This window comes from Pseudonaja textilis, chromosome 1 (assembly GCF_049901715.1).
Source record: "Pseudonaja textilis isolate UNSWEBS1 chromosome 1, rPseTex1.2, whole genome shotgun sequence".
Taxonomy (NCBI): Eukaryota; Metazoa; Chordata; class Lepidosauria; order Squamata; family Elapidae; genus Pseudonaja; species Pseudonaja textilis.
In genome coordinates this window covers 184,485,442-184,499,750 of record NC_141990.1, presented here as the reverse complement: position 1 = coordinate 184,499,750, position 14,309 = coordinate 184,485,442, and the positions used below count along the sequence as shown (strand labels likewise).

Below are 14,309 nucleotides of genomic sequence, written 5' to 3'. Positions count from 1 at the left end.
ACAATCAATTCCTACTAAACAAAAAGTTATAATATTTTCTGAAATGCATTAACATTCTTAATGTTTAGAGAGGATTACAGTAATTCAAGATGCTCCTTTTATTTACCAAGCTTCTGAGCATGGCATTTTCAGTTGTTAAACAAAGCTGTCCAGATGCAGAATTGGACAAATTCCATGTGATCATGAGAATGGCACGTGTTATGCCTTTCCTTAAAGAGCATATCATTTTATGGTTATTTTGATTATTGAGTGACATTGCATTATCAGAAATGAGCAAAATTTGTAGCACCTATATCCAAGATTTGTGATTGTTTACTAACACTGTATAAGAACAGATAATCACCTTATCTAAGTATCATGATTATAAAATTAATCCAAGCTCCAATTGCTAGCGCTTAGTATAATAGACAATTATTTTATTTTATTTGTAAAATTTATTGGCTGCCCATTTTAACACAGAGTAACTCGGTGAGGCTTACAATATTACAAGGAAATCACTAGGAAGTTAGTTTTTCTTAGCATTTTTTGTAGAATTTAATTTGCATGATTAAATGAATATTTAATCCTGGCATGACTAAAATAACTAAGCCCCATTGAAGCTAATGAAATACTCTGATTTTAAAACAGAGGTTGTATCCATGAAATCAATCGGGTTTCCAGTGCCTGAAAATTTTGCTGACCATTGGGCAGCATGACGCATGGCCATTGCCATTGCCATTCGACACACTTGATCATGTGCAAACTTCTAGTATAGAAATTATTAGGGACTACTGTCAATTGGAATGTATTAATTGGAACTATACTAATTGCCTCAGAAAAGAAGCATTCTGTGTTGGTCCAAGTAACTTAGATAACTACTTCAACCTCGGGTGCTATGCCCTCTCTCCCTGAAACTTGGTTTGGGTCCTAGGAGCATGAGCTTTGTAGTTCAAACTTTATGGGAAGCCTTTCCTGGAAGACTAAGCTCTACTGATTTAAGATATTAAGAGTCGAGTATCTTTCAAGACTCTTGGACTTTCTTGTTTGACCCTTTTTTGGAAATTCTGTTGAATCTGCAACTTGATATTTGAACTTTAACAAACACTTCTGCTGTATTGTGATTGGTTAATCCAAGCAACTTGTCATGAATGTTTTAAAACAACATACACATTTTAATATGTTTATATTATGGGCTCAAAAACTGATTTTTAAAAGGAGGCTAACATCTCATTTTCTCCCATAGTTAATGGTTATTTTGCATTGTAGATTCTTTTCAGTCTAAAAGCTGTTAGAAATATTGGTGACTTTATTCTCTTAGTTCAATTAAGCATTTTAATTATTAGAAAATGACTTTAAACTCTTACTACTCTGTTCATTTTTGTAGAATGCCATGATGATGTAGTTAAAATTGTGGAAATAGCCTGCAAGCATAATATTTGTATTATACCTTATGGCGGTAAGTAATCAAGCTATCAACATTTTTAAAAATGTTTTTTTAAGGCAGGCCCCAAAGCACAATAATATCTTAAGATATGTCAATTAGAATTATTTAGTTTTAATAGCAAATATCTTTTGGCATATGGTATTTTGTTTATAGAAATCCTTACATGCATCTCTTATTTAAATCCCATACAGATTTGGGACTGGGGACTGGCTGTTCTCCTCGTTCTCATCCCCACATTATCCCTTGCTCACATCATAATTTCATTCACAGTATTCTCTATTCTGTCAGTGGATATCATAAATTATAATCTAAGAAACTAATATTGAGGTAACATATGAAATTTAAATTGATCTGTTTCTCATATCTGTAGGAGGTACAAGCGTTACCGGTGCACTTGAGTGTCCTCCTGATGAAAAAAGAACAATTGTTTCACTAGACACTTCACAAATGGTATGTGTACAAAAGAGTTTCAAGTGATTTTCCCAAAATGTCATTCATATAATTAGTTCACTTAGTTTAAGGATCCCCTTAATTCATTGAGTATTTTAATCCTTCTGGAATTTATGTCATCACTTGTGGGTAGCTGTGTAAACATTTTAATCTGTTTTTCTCATGTTTCATTCCATTATTTCTCACAAGTTATTTGATAAGAATTAGCTTTTTAAATGCATCAATAACATGAGTTTGTAAAATATTTTCAGTAAGTGATTAGCAGTTTCCAGCAAAAGCCTTCACAATATTGGTCTTCAAAATCAGGACAATTTAAACAATGAGTATTAATCTTGCTAAATTTAAAATTTGAAATTTAAAATTATCAGATATTATAAATATTGATATAGATGTGATGAGAGAAAGTTCCCTCTGGAACCCTTCTTTAAGTTCTTAATGACATCTTCATCGCTTAATTTCAGTAGTTTCTAAAATAGCAAAAAGCCTTTATTTAATAACACGTGAAGAAACTGTTAAATATTCTGCTTACAAGGTCCACACAAGGGAACCAATTGATTGGATATTAGGAAGAAAATTGTGATTAAAAGACCACTTAAAAAATATGGCAGTACATTTTTTGTGAGACCAGATCTATAAGTTGAGACATCATTTCTAATTCATAGCAGTATGAAATATGGAATTAGGAGACAGCTTTATCACCTCATCTTACATACCATCAAATACATTGGATTTTGTAGAGCTTGTGGTTTGAAATACATTGGATTTTGTAGAGCTTGTGGTAAACTAACTGAATCTGTTTTATGGCCCCATCATCTACATTCTTTAATAATAATCAATGAAAATAAGGCTACAATTTAGATTTGAACTTTGTCAGTGATAATAAATATTAGAGTAAGCAATTAAATAGTTTTAGACCCAGTTTTATATTCCCAGGATCACTTTGTTGCTGTTTACTTGCATTAGAGATAATACCATTTCAGCATTAGTTCACTTAAAAAAAAACTTTCAAGGTCCACAACTGATACAATAGTTAAAGACATAAAATTCAATCAAAAAATTGTGAACGTTTTGTCAGAACTCATTAATGTGCCGCCAAGATTGGTTTAAACCAGTTTTTTAAACTGATATGTGATTTCATGCATTACTGAATATTAGTTTGTCACATTTTTTTGGATGAAACCCAACATCATGGTAGTGGATTTACATTTACAAGCAGGATTTTCTCACCCTTTCTGAAGCTACAAGTATATTAAGATGCAGTCTAGACAGATTAGGAGAAGGTGAAGAAAACTAATTTTACCAATAGAGTTGGAATTCCATTCTTCTTTGTGAGAAATCTACTGGTAGGATTGTTCTCTTTCCCCATAACACCCTTGAGTTGGTAGAAAACAATATTAGCATGAAATGTCCCTGTCGCTGATGCCTCTTCTTCATCATTGCCTCTGTTTGAAGTCAGTGCTAGCTGTCTGGTTTCCCTCCCAGGTTATGAGTGACTAAGCATAAACAATTTTGCATACCTTGAAGCTGTTTTGGGATAGCTGTATGAATAAGTGGAAAATGTAACTTTAAGGCTGATCCTGCTAATTTCTGAAGACTTTTTCACTCATAGATTGTGACTAATATGAAGATCATGTTGTAAGAGCATGGGAAAAAATCTTCCATCAAGGAATCACTGGGTGAGGATTAAGCACTAGTGCAGGAACTATTTTAGAAACCTACATTCTGTAAAAGCAGGTTAGGTCTGACCCCAGTTCAAAGTCTAGTATTTGTTAATTTCACTTTCATAGACAGATATCAGACTATAAAATAAGACAAGGGAAAAACTTAACACCAAAGAGTTTAAAATTGGCATGAGCCTACTATTTTCTTATTGAAAATCATGTCTCGAACAAGACTGAACGTAAGGAATAAAATAATTTCTGCTACTATAACTTTTTCAATTTTCTGAAAGCCTAGTCTTTGGTATATTGTCGCTTTTGTAATTATTTTGACATCTGCGGTTAATTGAAGTAAGATGAAATTTGATTTCAACCTCATCTCATTAATTTCTTAATTCTTAAAAGAATTTATGGATTCTGATTTCTGACTGATGTTTTGTCCTCATATGTGCAATTTCAGCAATGCAAATAGACAAGATACATTCATCTTCTTGTCTCTATTGATTTATAGTCTATACAGCTATGCAAAACTCTGCCTTTGGAGATGGAACATTCCATTCCTGGAATGGTGTTTTTTACACATAATTAATGCCTACTGCTGCACTAATCACTGATTTTAACTATGCTTTGTTCAATAATTAAATGCCAGTATTTTTCACAAGTCCTTTGGGTTTTTTGGTTGTTTTTTTTTGTAATAGAACAGGATTCACTGGATAGATGAGAAAAATTTAACTGCTCATGTTGATGCTGGCATTGTTGGCCAAGACTTGGAAAAACAGGTATGGTTAACCTACATCTTTGAGAATGCTGTTATTTTTATAGCACCATATTTACTGCCATATATTGGCTCATAAATATATTTGTATGGTTATGCACATTATACCTAGCCTAATGGCAGTTGCTATGTAATTAATTTTTCTGTTTATCTTAGCAGGTATAATATGTATGTTAAAAATTGGCTTTTTTTGTCACTGATCAGAAAAAACATTGTCACCATCTTTGGGGACGTTTCTATCAACTTCCAATTAGGTCCAGAATAAGCTATCATCTTGAAGAAAAATATGTAGTCAGATAATAAAACATGGGTGTTAACTAGAATAGCTTATTAAAAGAACAAAAGGCTCTTATTAAAATAAAATGTTTGACGCCTTTGTAGTAGTAATGAATTCTGCTTTAAATAACATGTACTTTGGGAATCTACATCCTAATTGTGAATTCATGGTACATTTAGTGGTATCTTTACCTAGACTCTCTTTAAAAAATATCAAAAGTGTGAAGGTTTTTTCTTTTAATTGGCATGAATTATGCATTGATAATTATGTGGATCCCTTGATTTAGAATTCTGATACCAAACAGCAGGTCTTTCCTATCTGCCAAAACAGAAAGCAGATGGCATGTCTCGTTGATCTTAATAGGTAGATATATTCATACCAAGGTAGACAGTCCCTAATAATCAGGTCCAAGGATGTTTTGGGCTTTAAAGGTGAACACCAATGCCTTAAATTTTATCCCCCATCTTTAGAAAAAGATCCAATTATTTCAGTATACAAGCAATTCTCATTTAGCAACCACAATTAGCATTGGCAACTCAGTTGTTCAGCAAAGTGGTTGCTAAGTGAAACCATGACTGTCCTTATGATCTTGTTTCAGCTTTCCTTTGTTTAGAGAAGGAAAGCTTTCCTTTGATTATACCTCTAGAATTGCCTAGCTGCCCTATTTTGATCTTTTGGAGGGCTTTCAAATACTCTTCTAAGGTAATCCTGAGAAGACTACATTCCTGTGGCCTAACTAGGTTGCAATCAAGATATGAATAAGATACAGTTCAGGAAAAGCATAAAATTGCATTTCTTAACTGCCATCACTATCCATAGAGAGATGGAGTTAAGGATCCTTATCAGACTACGCATTTACTCTTCCAAGTGGAGTACAGCCATCAGAACAAGTTGAATGCATTTTGTTTCTTCTGACCGGCAGTACCATCATTTATTCAATATAACGTCATGTTCACCATCAACAAGCTATTATCAAATTTAGACAGAGTTTCTATGTACTCATTGTTTCAGCATCAGAAGCAAGGAGAAGTTGATAGTACTTCAGATACACTGCCCCAGAATTTTTTGAACATAATCCATCAGGAAAAAGTAGAATACAGGTACTCCTCAACTTATGGCCAGTAATACCATCATTAAGTGAATCTGGCTTTCCCCATTGACTGTCGGAAGCTGTCCAGGATGCTTACAAATAGTGATCACATGACCCCAGGAAAGTGCAACTGTCATACACACACACACACACACACACACACCTGAACAAAACTGAATACAATACACACACACACACACACACACACACTGTGTTAAGTTTTCTCGGGTATTTATATGTATGGTATTCAGCTTTGTTTGAGTATTTTCCCACGTCATTATAGTTATGCTTTTAAAATTGTAGCAATGTTTCGGCAGAATCTCATCTGCCATCCTCAGGCTTCTGTATTGTGTTCATCTGTGAGTCAGACTTTCACAGCCGTTTCAGTTTTAAATTTGGTGCTAGCCTACTGCTGTGCCAGAATGGTTTTTTCTTCATCCTGATTGGTTGGGAGTCTTGGTCTGTGTTTATTGGTCTTGGAGTTTGCTGTGTTCTTCTTGATTGATGTTTCTAATATCTTCTGTCTGTTTTCTAGCTTTTTTTGTCTTGATTGGCTGGCAACATTGTGTTTCCTGTATTGGAGGCTTTTAGTGCGGCTTGATTCCGAGTAAACAGACAGCTATCATTTATTAGGAAGCTAAGTTTCATCTGGGTGCCTGGTTGGGGTGTGTTTGAGCTGGAGGTATCAGGGGGAGTCTGTAAGTTTCGACGTGGTTTCACTATTCACTCAAGTCCTGATAAAAGAAACTCTCGAAACCATCAGAAATAAATACCAACCACCCAAACAACTCATGGAACTAACAGAACACTGCTTAAACAACACATATTTCATATACAAAGGACAAAGATACAAGCAAATTGAAGGAGCCCCTATGGGATCACCACTGTCACACATCATTGCAAACCTGTTCATGGATGAATTCGAATCCAGAGCCCTAGCCAATGCCACCCACAAACCCAAACTATAGTTAAGATACATCGATGGCACATTTGTGATTTGGCCCCATGGAAAAGAAAACCTAAACAATTTCCTAACACACCTAACACACCTAAACAGCACACACCCCAAAATCAAATTCACCATGGAAACGAAAACAAACAAACAACTACCATTCCTAGATGTACTAATCTACAAAAAATAGATGGCACACTAGGACACACCATATACCAGAAGAAAACACACACCAACCGCTACCTCAACGCCCAATCCCACCATCACCCAGCACAAATAAACTCCGTGGCCAAAACACTAATTGCCAGAACCAAACGCCTGGCAGACAAGACACACATAAAGACTGAACTATGCACCCTGACTAAGTACTGACAGCTAATGGCTTTCACAAAAGCAAAATCACTGGCTTGATCCACAAACACACTGAGACATAATGGAGACCTAGAAGATGAACAGACCTATGGAACAGCTGTCCTGCCCTACATAAGAGGTACTACAGACAAAATCAGTAAGATACTACACAGGCATCACATCAAGACTGCCTTCAAAACAGACAGAAAAATAGCAGCCATCCTAAGAAACCCCAAAGATAAAATTGACCTGGAAAACCAAGGCATATATGAAGTCCCCTGTGCATCATGCCCTGCCACATACATTGGACAGACCAATTAAAGAATAAGTATCTGCCTAGATGAACACAAAAATGCAGTCAAAAAGCTGGAACACACTTCCTCACTAGTCCAACACATGAAAGCCACAGGTCATAGCATTGACTTCAATGGCACCAAAACCCTAGCCACCATAGAAAACCCCAGCTACAGAATTATCAGAGAAGCCATAGAAAGCATGAATAGAAGAGATGATTCCACCAGACTGTCAATTATCTGGAATCCTGCACACTAAACAAAAAAATCTCCACACCACAAGCCAGGCAAACACCAGGGCACAAACAGACTCCCCCTGATACCTCCAGCTGAAACACACCCCAACCAGGCACACAGATGAAACTTAGCTTCCTAATAAATGATAGCCGTTTGTTTACTCGGAGCCAAGCCGCACTAAAAGCCTCCAATACAGGAAGCACAATGTTGCCAGCCAATCAAGACAAAAAAAAGCTACAAAACAGGCAGAAGATGTTAGAAACACCAATCAAGCAGAACACAGCAAACTCCAAGACCAATAAACACAAACCAAGACTCCCAACCAATCAGCATGAAGAAAAAACCATTCTGGCACAGCAGTAGGCTAGCACCAAATTTAAAACAATGGCTGTGAAAGTCTGACTCACAATGCCTGATGATGGCAGATGAGATTCTGCCGAAACATCGCTACAACTTTAAAAGCACAGCTATGACGTGGGAAAATACCCGAACAAAGCTGACTATATATATATATATATATAATCATGTGACATGTGAAAAGGTGATCATATAAGCCCAAGCCAAGTGTCTCAATTTTGATCACATGATTTTGGGGATGCTGCAATAGTACTAAGTGTGAAAAACAGTCATAAGCCATTTTTCAGTGCTGTTGTAACTTTGAATGGGTGTAAGTCAAGGACTACCTGCATTATCTAAGTGAAGTAACTTTTTTTTTTTAAAATATAGTTTATTAATTTTTACAATTAAAACCAGTCACAATACATACACAAATAAGCAAAAGAAAGAAAGAAAGAAAGAAAGAAAAGAAAGAAGAGAGAAGGGGAAGAGTGGGAAAGAATTTTAAGAAAAGAAAGAAAGAAAGAGGTTACAGGATTAAAAGTATTCTTATTTTAACAGTTTGCAAGATCTTCTTTTGTTTTCATCACCTTAACTTGTGTCATATAACCACACCTGTTTTTAACTTATATCGTTACCTCGTTATTATGTATTGATACTTTTCTTTTATGCCTTATAATATATTATTTATCTTTGGTCAATCCAATTATACCAACAATTCCAGCTATCATAGTATAGTGAAGTGTCTTTGTTTTTTAGCGCCAAAGTCAATTTATCCATTTCTGCGCATTTTGAGATTTTTTCAATAATCATTTCTTCTGATGGAATTTGATGTTAGTGAAGTAACTTTTAAAGCATTTACAAAACTGAACTTTGCAGTGGAAGTTAATACAACAGCTAAAAGTGATTAAAATAATGTTTGTTTTGTTTTTTAGCTTGGTGAAAGTGGTTATTGTACGGGTCACGAACCAGATTCAATGGAATTTAGTACTCTTGGAGGATGGGTAGCCACCCGAGCATCAGGCATGAAGAAAAATATTTATGGAAATATTGAAGATCTGGTAAACATTTTCTATAATTCATTATTTTTTCTATCAATAAATAATCTTAACTTCTGCATTTGTATTTTTCTTTTACTAACAAATATTAGCTAATATGCAGAACAATTTATTAAGATGTAGTTTAGTGGTTGACAGATATTGGATTTATTTGACACATGAAAAGAAAACAATGTATATACTCATCTGCGTTTTGTGGTTTGATAGGAAAAAAATTAAGATGGCACCATATTTTTTTTACTAGATCATATTCTTGAGAGTAATACAAAATCCTGTGGTGTCAGTTCTCTCCCTTATTTTTATCTACTATGGCAAAATAGGACGTAGATTCATTTTTCCTGGACATTTAATATACATACATATTTTATAGCATTAAGCAGACTTTATTTTATACAGGTGGTTCATATCAAAATGGTAACACCCAAAGGCGTAATCCAAAAAAGCTGTCAAGGACCACGCATGTCAACAGGACCTGACATTCATCATTTCATTTTAGGATCTGAAGGTATATTTTTTTAATTTTCAATACTTTAATGCTTTTCAGGTATTTTTATAACACAATATTTAATGAATACTTCTGATTTAAGAAAAAGGAATTTTACTAACTGTACAATCATGGATACTTGCAAGGTTTTTCAAAATATGGAGTGCAGCAATAGACTGTTACACCACAAGCTCTTCTTTTCTCTTTTTGTACAAGCATTCACATATAATAGGGAACAGGTCCAGTGTCACTATAAGGCAGTGTTGCTTTGGTCATTCTGCCCACAGAATGTCTCTTACTTCCTGAAAATGCCACTGTCTTCACCTGAGTCACACAATTCAACACAAAAATAGCATAGCTCTGTTTTGTGAGCCTAACAACTGATCTTTTATGAAGGAGCTAGGCACATTTCCTTGAGGTAGCATTCTGCTCAATAGTTTAACATAGATACCCGTAGCTACCAAGTTGCAGTTTAAATTGCAGGGCTCTGTTCTATATTTTGAATTTTAAGTGTGGGACATTTACCTTGGTGCATATTGGGGGTTGAAAAAACAATAACATAAGAGTGAGATACTGACATGTTGCAAGATACCAGCTTCCACTGCTTTTACTGAACTATCACATGAGCCCAAACAGTAATCTAAAGCAATTTAAGTGGGGGATGAATGCATTCATGTGCATCATTTGGGGGGGGGGGACTTCTTGAATAGAGGTTAGAAGTAGATTGTTATGGGCTGTTGGCCACCGGCCTCTCCAGCAGCCAAATCAGAGGAGGAGGAGGCGTGAGAGTCAGGGTCAGCATCAGGGCAACCTGGGAGCTCTGAGGTGGGAGAGGGAATGGAGCTGGTAGAGAAAAAGATTGAGGTGGAGCCTGGGCCATCCGTCAGCCCTCATATGGAGAGTTAACAGCCCCCAGGTCTAGAGGTAGTTGATGAAGAAGAGGAGGAACAGCTGGGTCCAGTGCCTGACGTGTGGCTGTGCAAAAGGCAGAGAAGGGTAGAGCAGTGGAAAGCCATGGTATGTTCCTTGAGACTGAAGAGCCACTGCTTCTAGTGAAGCCCGGCCCTTGTTCTGGGGTTAAAAGGCAGGGGGCGGAGATGAATAGGTGTGGCAGACAACTATTCATCTTCCGGCTGGACAGACTTGTTAGCCTGCGAGAGAAACTTTTTGCCGGGGCTGCCAGCATTCCTAATAAATCTTTTCAGTTCACATCAGAGGGTTTGTCATGGTTGGGGAGGTGGGTCAGAACACCTGGTTCCTGGTTTTGCATTACTCTATCCTTGAACTAATGAAAACATTTTATACAAGGCTAGTCCCTTCACCGACTCAGAAAATAGCTGATGAGCAACAGTCTGTATGGCCCAGATGTATATTCCCTTGAGTTATTTGAGCAAGTCCTTCCAATCACTGGTAGTGATAGAAGATCACCAATAAGCATATTGTTTTAAAAAATTTAGTCTTATAATATGATATAGTGAATAATTACTATAGATACTATTATATTTGGAAGGCTAATCCTCACAGTTTGAGAAATACTGCATTCCCTGTACATTATCATTTGGAATTTTAAGGATGGGAAACATTTAAAGAAATGAACTACACTATTGTGTGGATTTCATTTTTAATGGCTTTAAATAATATGTGGAATAGGATTTTGGATATTGGTATGAAATCATAAAATTCTCTATATCTTTCAGCTGCAGTAGCAAAATGATTATTTTCCTCTTTTTATAAAGGAATCCTTGGAGTGATAACAGAAGTTACAATAAAAATTCGACCAGTCCCTGAATACCAAAAGTACGGCTCTGTAGTATTTCCAAACTTTGAGAAAGGGGTGGCCTGTTTAAGAGAAATAGCAAAGCAGGTAAAGTAATCTTGTCTTCAATTTGTATTTAATTGCACTTTTTAAAAAGCTGCAGTATCAAGTACTTTCACTAGATGGCATCCTTGTGCCCTACTCCACTTGCCTCTCAGGCTGAAGAATATGTTAAAACCTGCAGTTCAGTAACCTAATCATTTCCAACAGGGGGCTAGATAAAATGTTTAAATTTTTTACATTTTTGAGAACTGATCTCTTGATGCCATGAACAATAAATATAGAATTATTTCCTGTCAACATGGTTTGAATATTTAAACATTTTATTTCCTTTTGTATAAAAATAAACTCCAATTCTACCTTATCATTTAAAACAATGTTAAAGTGGAAGAGAGAGAGTGGAAATTAAGTCACTAAGTAAATTTTACCAAAACCAGCAGGTCTTTAATTAGTCCTGAGTATTTTAAATCCAATTTATATCAAATGAAACTATATTTCAGTGTGATGAAACCTAGATGTAGTCTATTTGTATATAATACAAAAATGTTATTGTTCACATGTTTGGAGTAATGTTACTTAAAATATAAAATATCCTCTTATAGGAACAACGGATTATTATAGGGGCATCAGTTATTTTATTAGTTTTGTTTTTCAAATTATTAAACTTTCATTGTTAAAAAGGATTTTCTTGTATAGCTGAACAACTGATTTTTCTTAAAAGAACAGGTAAGTATATATTTTTAGAAATCTTTTAATATATTTAATTATATTTGACTAGAAGACCCCCAAGGTCCCTTCAAACCCTTCAAAGATTTATTTAAATAAATCTAAGGAATAAAGATATAAGAAAGAAAAGGATAATCAGGCAAATTTTCAGAAGTAGAAAAGGCTTTCCATTTATTTCCATTACGTTAAAATCTGTATTTTTTAAATAAAAGTCTAGTTAATATAATTTTGAAATAGAGACCTAATAAAAATGTTAAACTGGAAAAACGTCGAATTTCAAGCAGCATTCTTATTTTAAAATCTAATAGCGATACTTACTTTTTAAAATATTATAATCTATAATAGATCTCCCAGACATTGTAGATCTTTTATTTACTTTGTATTTTATTCATTTTTCCTATCTTTTATCTCTTTTCGTTTATATTCCTTTCAGATGTTTAACTAGAAAAATAGTGCATGCCTTTTCTCTTTCCCCATTTCTAATTTTCCCATAATACCAGATTTTATACTGTTTTGTCTCCCAAACAACAGGGATATTTTTTGGAGAAGACAGAATATGGTACATGGAACAGTCCATTGTACAAGCACACTTTTGTTTCCTATTTGTTTATATATTTTTGATACATGTTTTATCCTTTCTCCTCACTACACTTGAACATCTCTATATTTTTTAAATGCTCAAATCTTCCATTGTCCTTTATTGCTTTTATTCTTTATTTGCTCTGGTCACCTTTTGACTATTTTTAAAGTATCTGCTATGTACCTCTGATTTTACAGGTGTAAAATCTTTGGGCGAAATTTAATACCCAAGCACGTTTTCTCTTCCCTGCTTTCAATTGCAATTCCAGGCATCCTACCTAAAACCTGCTCAAGAGAAGTGAAACTCGAAAAATTAGAATATTGTGCAAAAGTTCATTTATTTCAATAATGTAACTTAAAAGGTGAAACTAATATATGAGATAGACTCATTACATGCAAAGCAAGATAGTTCAACCCGTGATGTGTCATAATTGAGATGATTATGGCTTACAGCTCATGAAAACCCCAAATCCACAATCTCAGAAAATTAGAATATTGTGAAAAGGTTCAATATTCTAGGCTCAAAGTGTCCCACTCTAATCAGCTATTGAAGCCATAACACCTGCAAAGGATTCCTGAGCCTTTAAATGGTCTCTCAGTCTGGTTCAGCGGGAAGCACAATCATGGGAAAGACTGCTGACCTGGCACTTGTGCAGAAAACCATAATTGACACCCTCCATAAGGAGGGAAAGCCTCAAAAGGTAATTGCTAAAGAAGTTGGATGTTCCCAAAGTGCTGTATCAAAGCACATGAATAGAAAGTTATGTGGAAGGGAAAAGTGTGGGGAAAAAAGGTGCACAAGCAGCAGGGATGACGACAGCCTGGAGAGAATTGTCAGGAAAAGGCCATTCAAAAGTGTTGGGGACTTTCACAGGAGTGGACTGAGGCTGGAGTCAGTGCATCAAGAGCCACCACACACAGACGGATCCTGGGCATAGGCGTCAAATGTCGTATTGCTCTTGTCAAGCAGCTCCTGAACAACAAACAATGTCAGAAGCATCTTACCTGGGCTAAAGAAAAAGAGAACTGGTCTATTGTTCAGTGGTCCAAAGCCCTCTTTTCTGATGAGAGCAACTTTTGCATCTCATTTGGAAACCAAGGACCCAGAGTCTGGAGGAAGAATGGAGAGGCACACACTGCAAGATGCTTGAAGTCCAGTGTGAAGTTTCCACAGTCTGTGTTGATTTGGGGAGCCATGTCATCTGCTGGTGTTGGTCCACTGTGTTTCATTAAGTCCAGGGTCAACAAGAGATTTTGAAGCGCTTCATGCTTTCTTCCGCAGATGAGCTTTATGGGGATGCTGACTTCATTTTCCAGCAGGGCTTGGCACCTGCCCACACTGCCAGAAGCACCAAAACCTGGTTCAATGACCGTGGGATTACTGTGCTTGATTGGCCAGCAAACTCTCCTGACCTGTACCCCATAGAGAATCTATGGGGCATTGCCAAGAGAAAGATGAGAGACATGAGACCGAACAATGCAGAAGAGCTGAAGGTCGCTATTGAAGTATCCTGGTCTTCCATAACACCTCGGCAGTGCCACAGGATAACTTCCATGCCACACCACATTGAGGCAGTAATTGCTGCAAAAGGGGCCCAAGCCAAGTATTGAGTACATTTGCATGCTTATACTTTTCAGAGGTCCGATATTGTTCTAGTCACAATCCTTGTTTTATTGATTGCATATAATATTCTAATTTTCTGAGATTGTGGATTTGGGGTTTTCATGAGCTGTAAGCCATCATCATCACAATTATGAAAAATCACAGCTTGAACTATCTTGCTTTGCATGTAATTAGTCTATC

At 35.8% G+C, this 14,309-nt stretch overlaps 1 protein-coding gene and 1 long non-coding RNA gene across 3 annotated transcripts in view; one reads left to right on the top strand and one right to left on the bottom strand.

Annotated features, from left to right (window-relative positions):
• AGPS (alkylglycerone phosphate synthase) overlaps positions 1-14,309 on the top strand; it is a 62,433-nt gene that overhangs the window by 22,039 nt on the left and 26,085 nt on the right. For both annotated transcript variants that reach the window (XR_015740738.1, XM_026697012.2), the window contains exons 6-11: positions 1,364-1,435; positions 1,794-1,873; positions 4,230-4,310; positions 8,778-8,903; positions 9,297-9,405; positions 11,121-11,248. Coding sequence is in view for 1 of the 2 variants with exons in the window: in XM_026697012.2 (XP_026552797.1) it covers positions 1,364-1,435; positions 1,794-1,873; positions 4,230-4,310; positions 8,778-8,903; positions 9,297-9,405; positions 11,121-11,248 (596 nt within the window). In the remaining variant the exon portion in view is untranslated. The remainder of the gene's footprint in view (positions 1-1,363; positions 1,436-1,793; positions 1,874-4,229; positions 4,311-8,777; positions 8,904-9,296; positions 9,406-11,120; positions 11,249-14,309) is intronic.
• The window catches only part of LOC148127961 (uncharacterized), a 36,060-nt gene that overhangs the window by 14,425 nt on the left and 7,326 nt on the right, over positions 1-14,309 (bottom strand). The gene's annotated exons all lie outside the window — the stretch shown is intronic.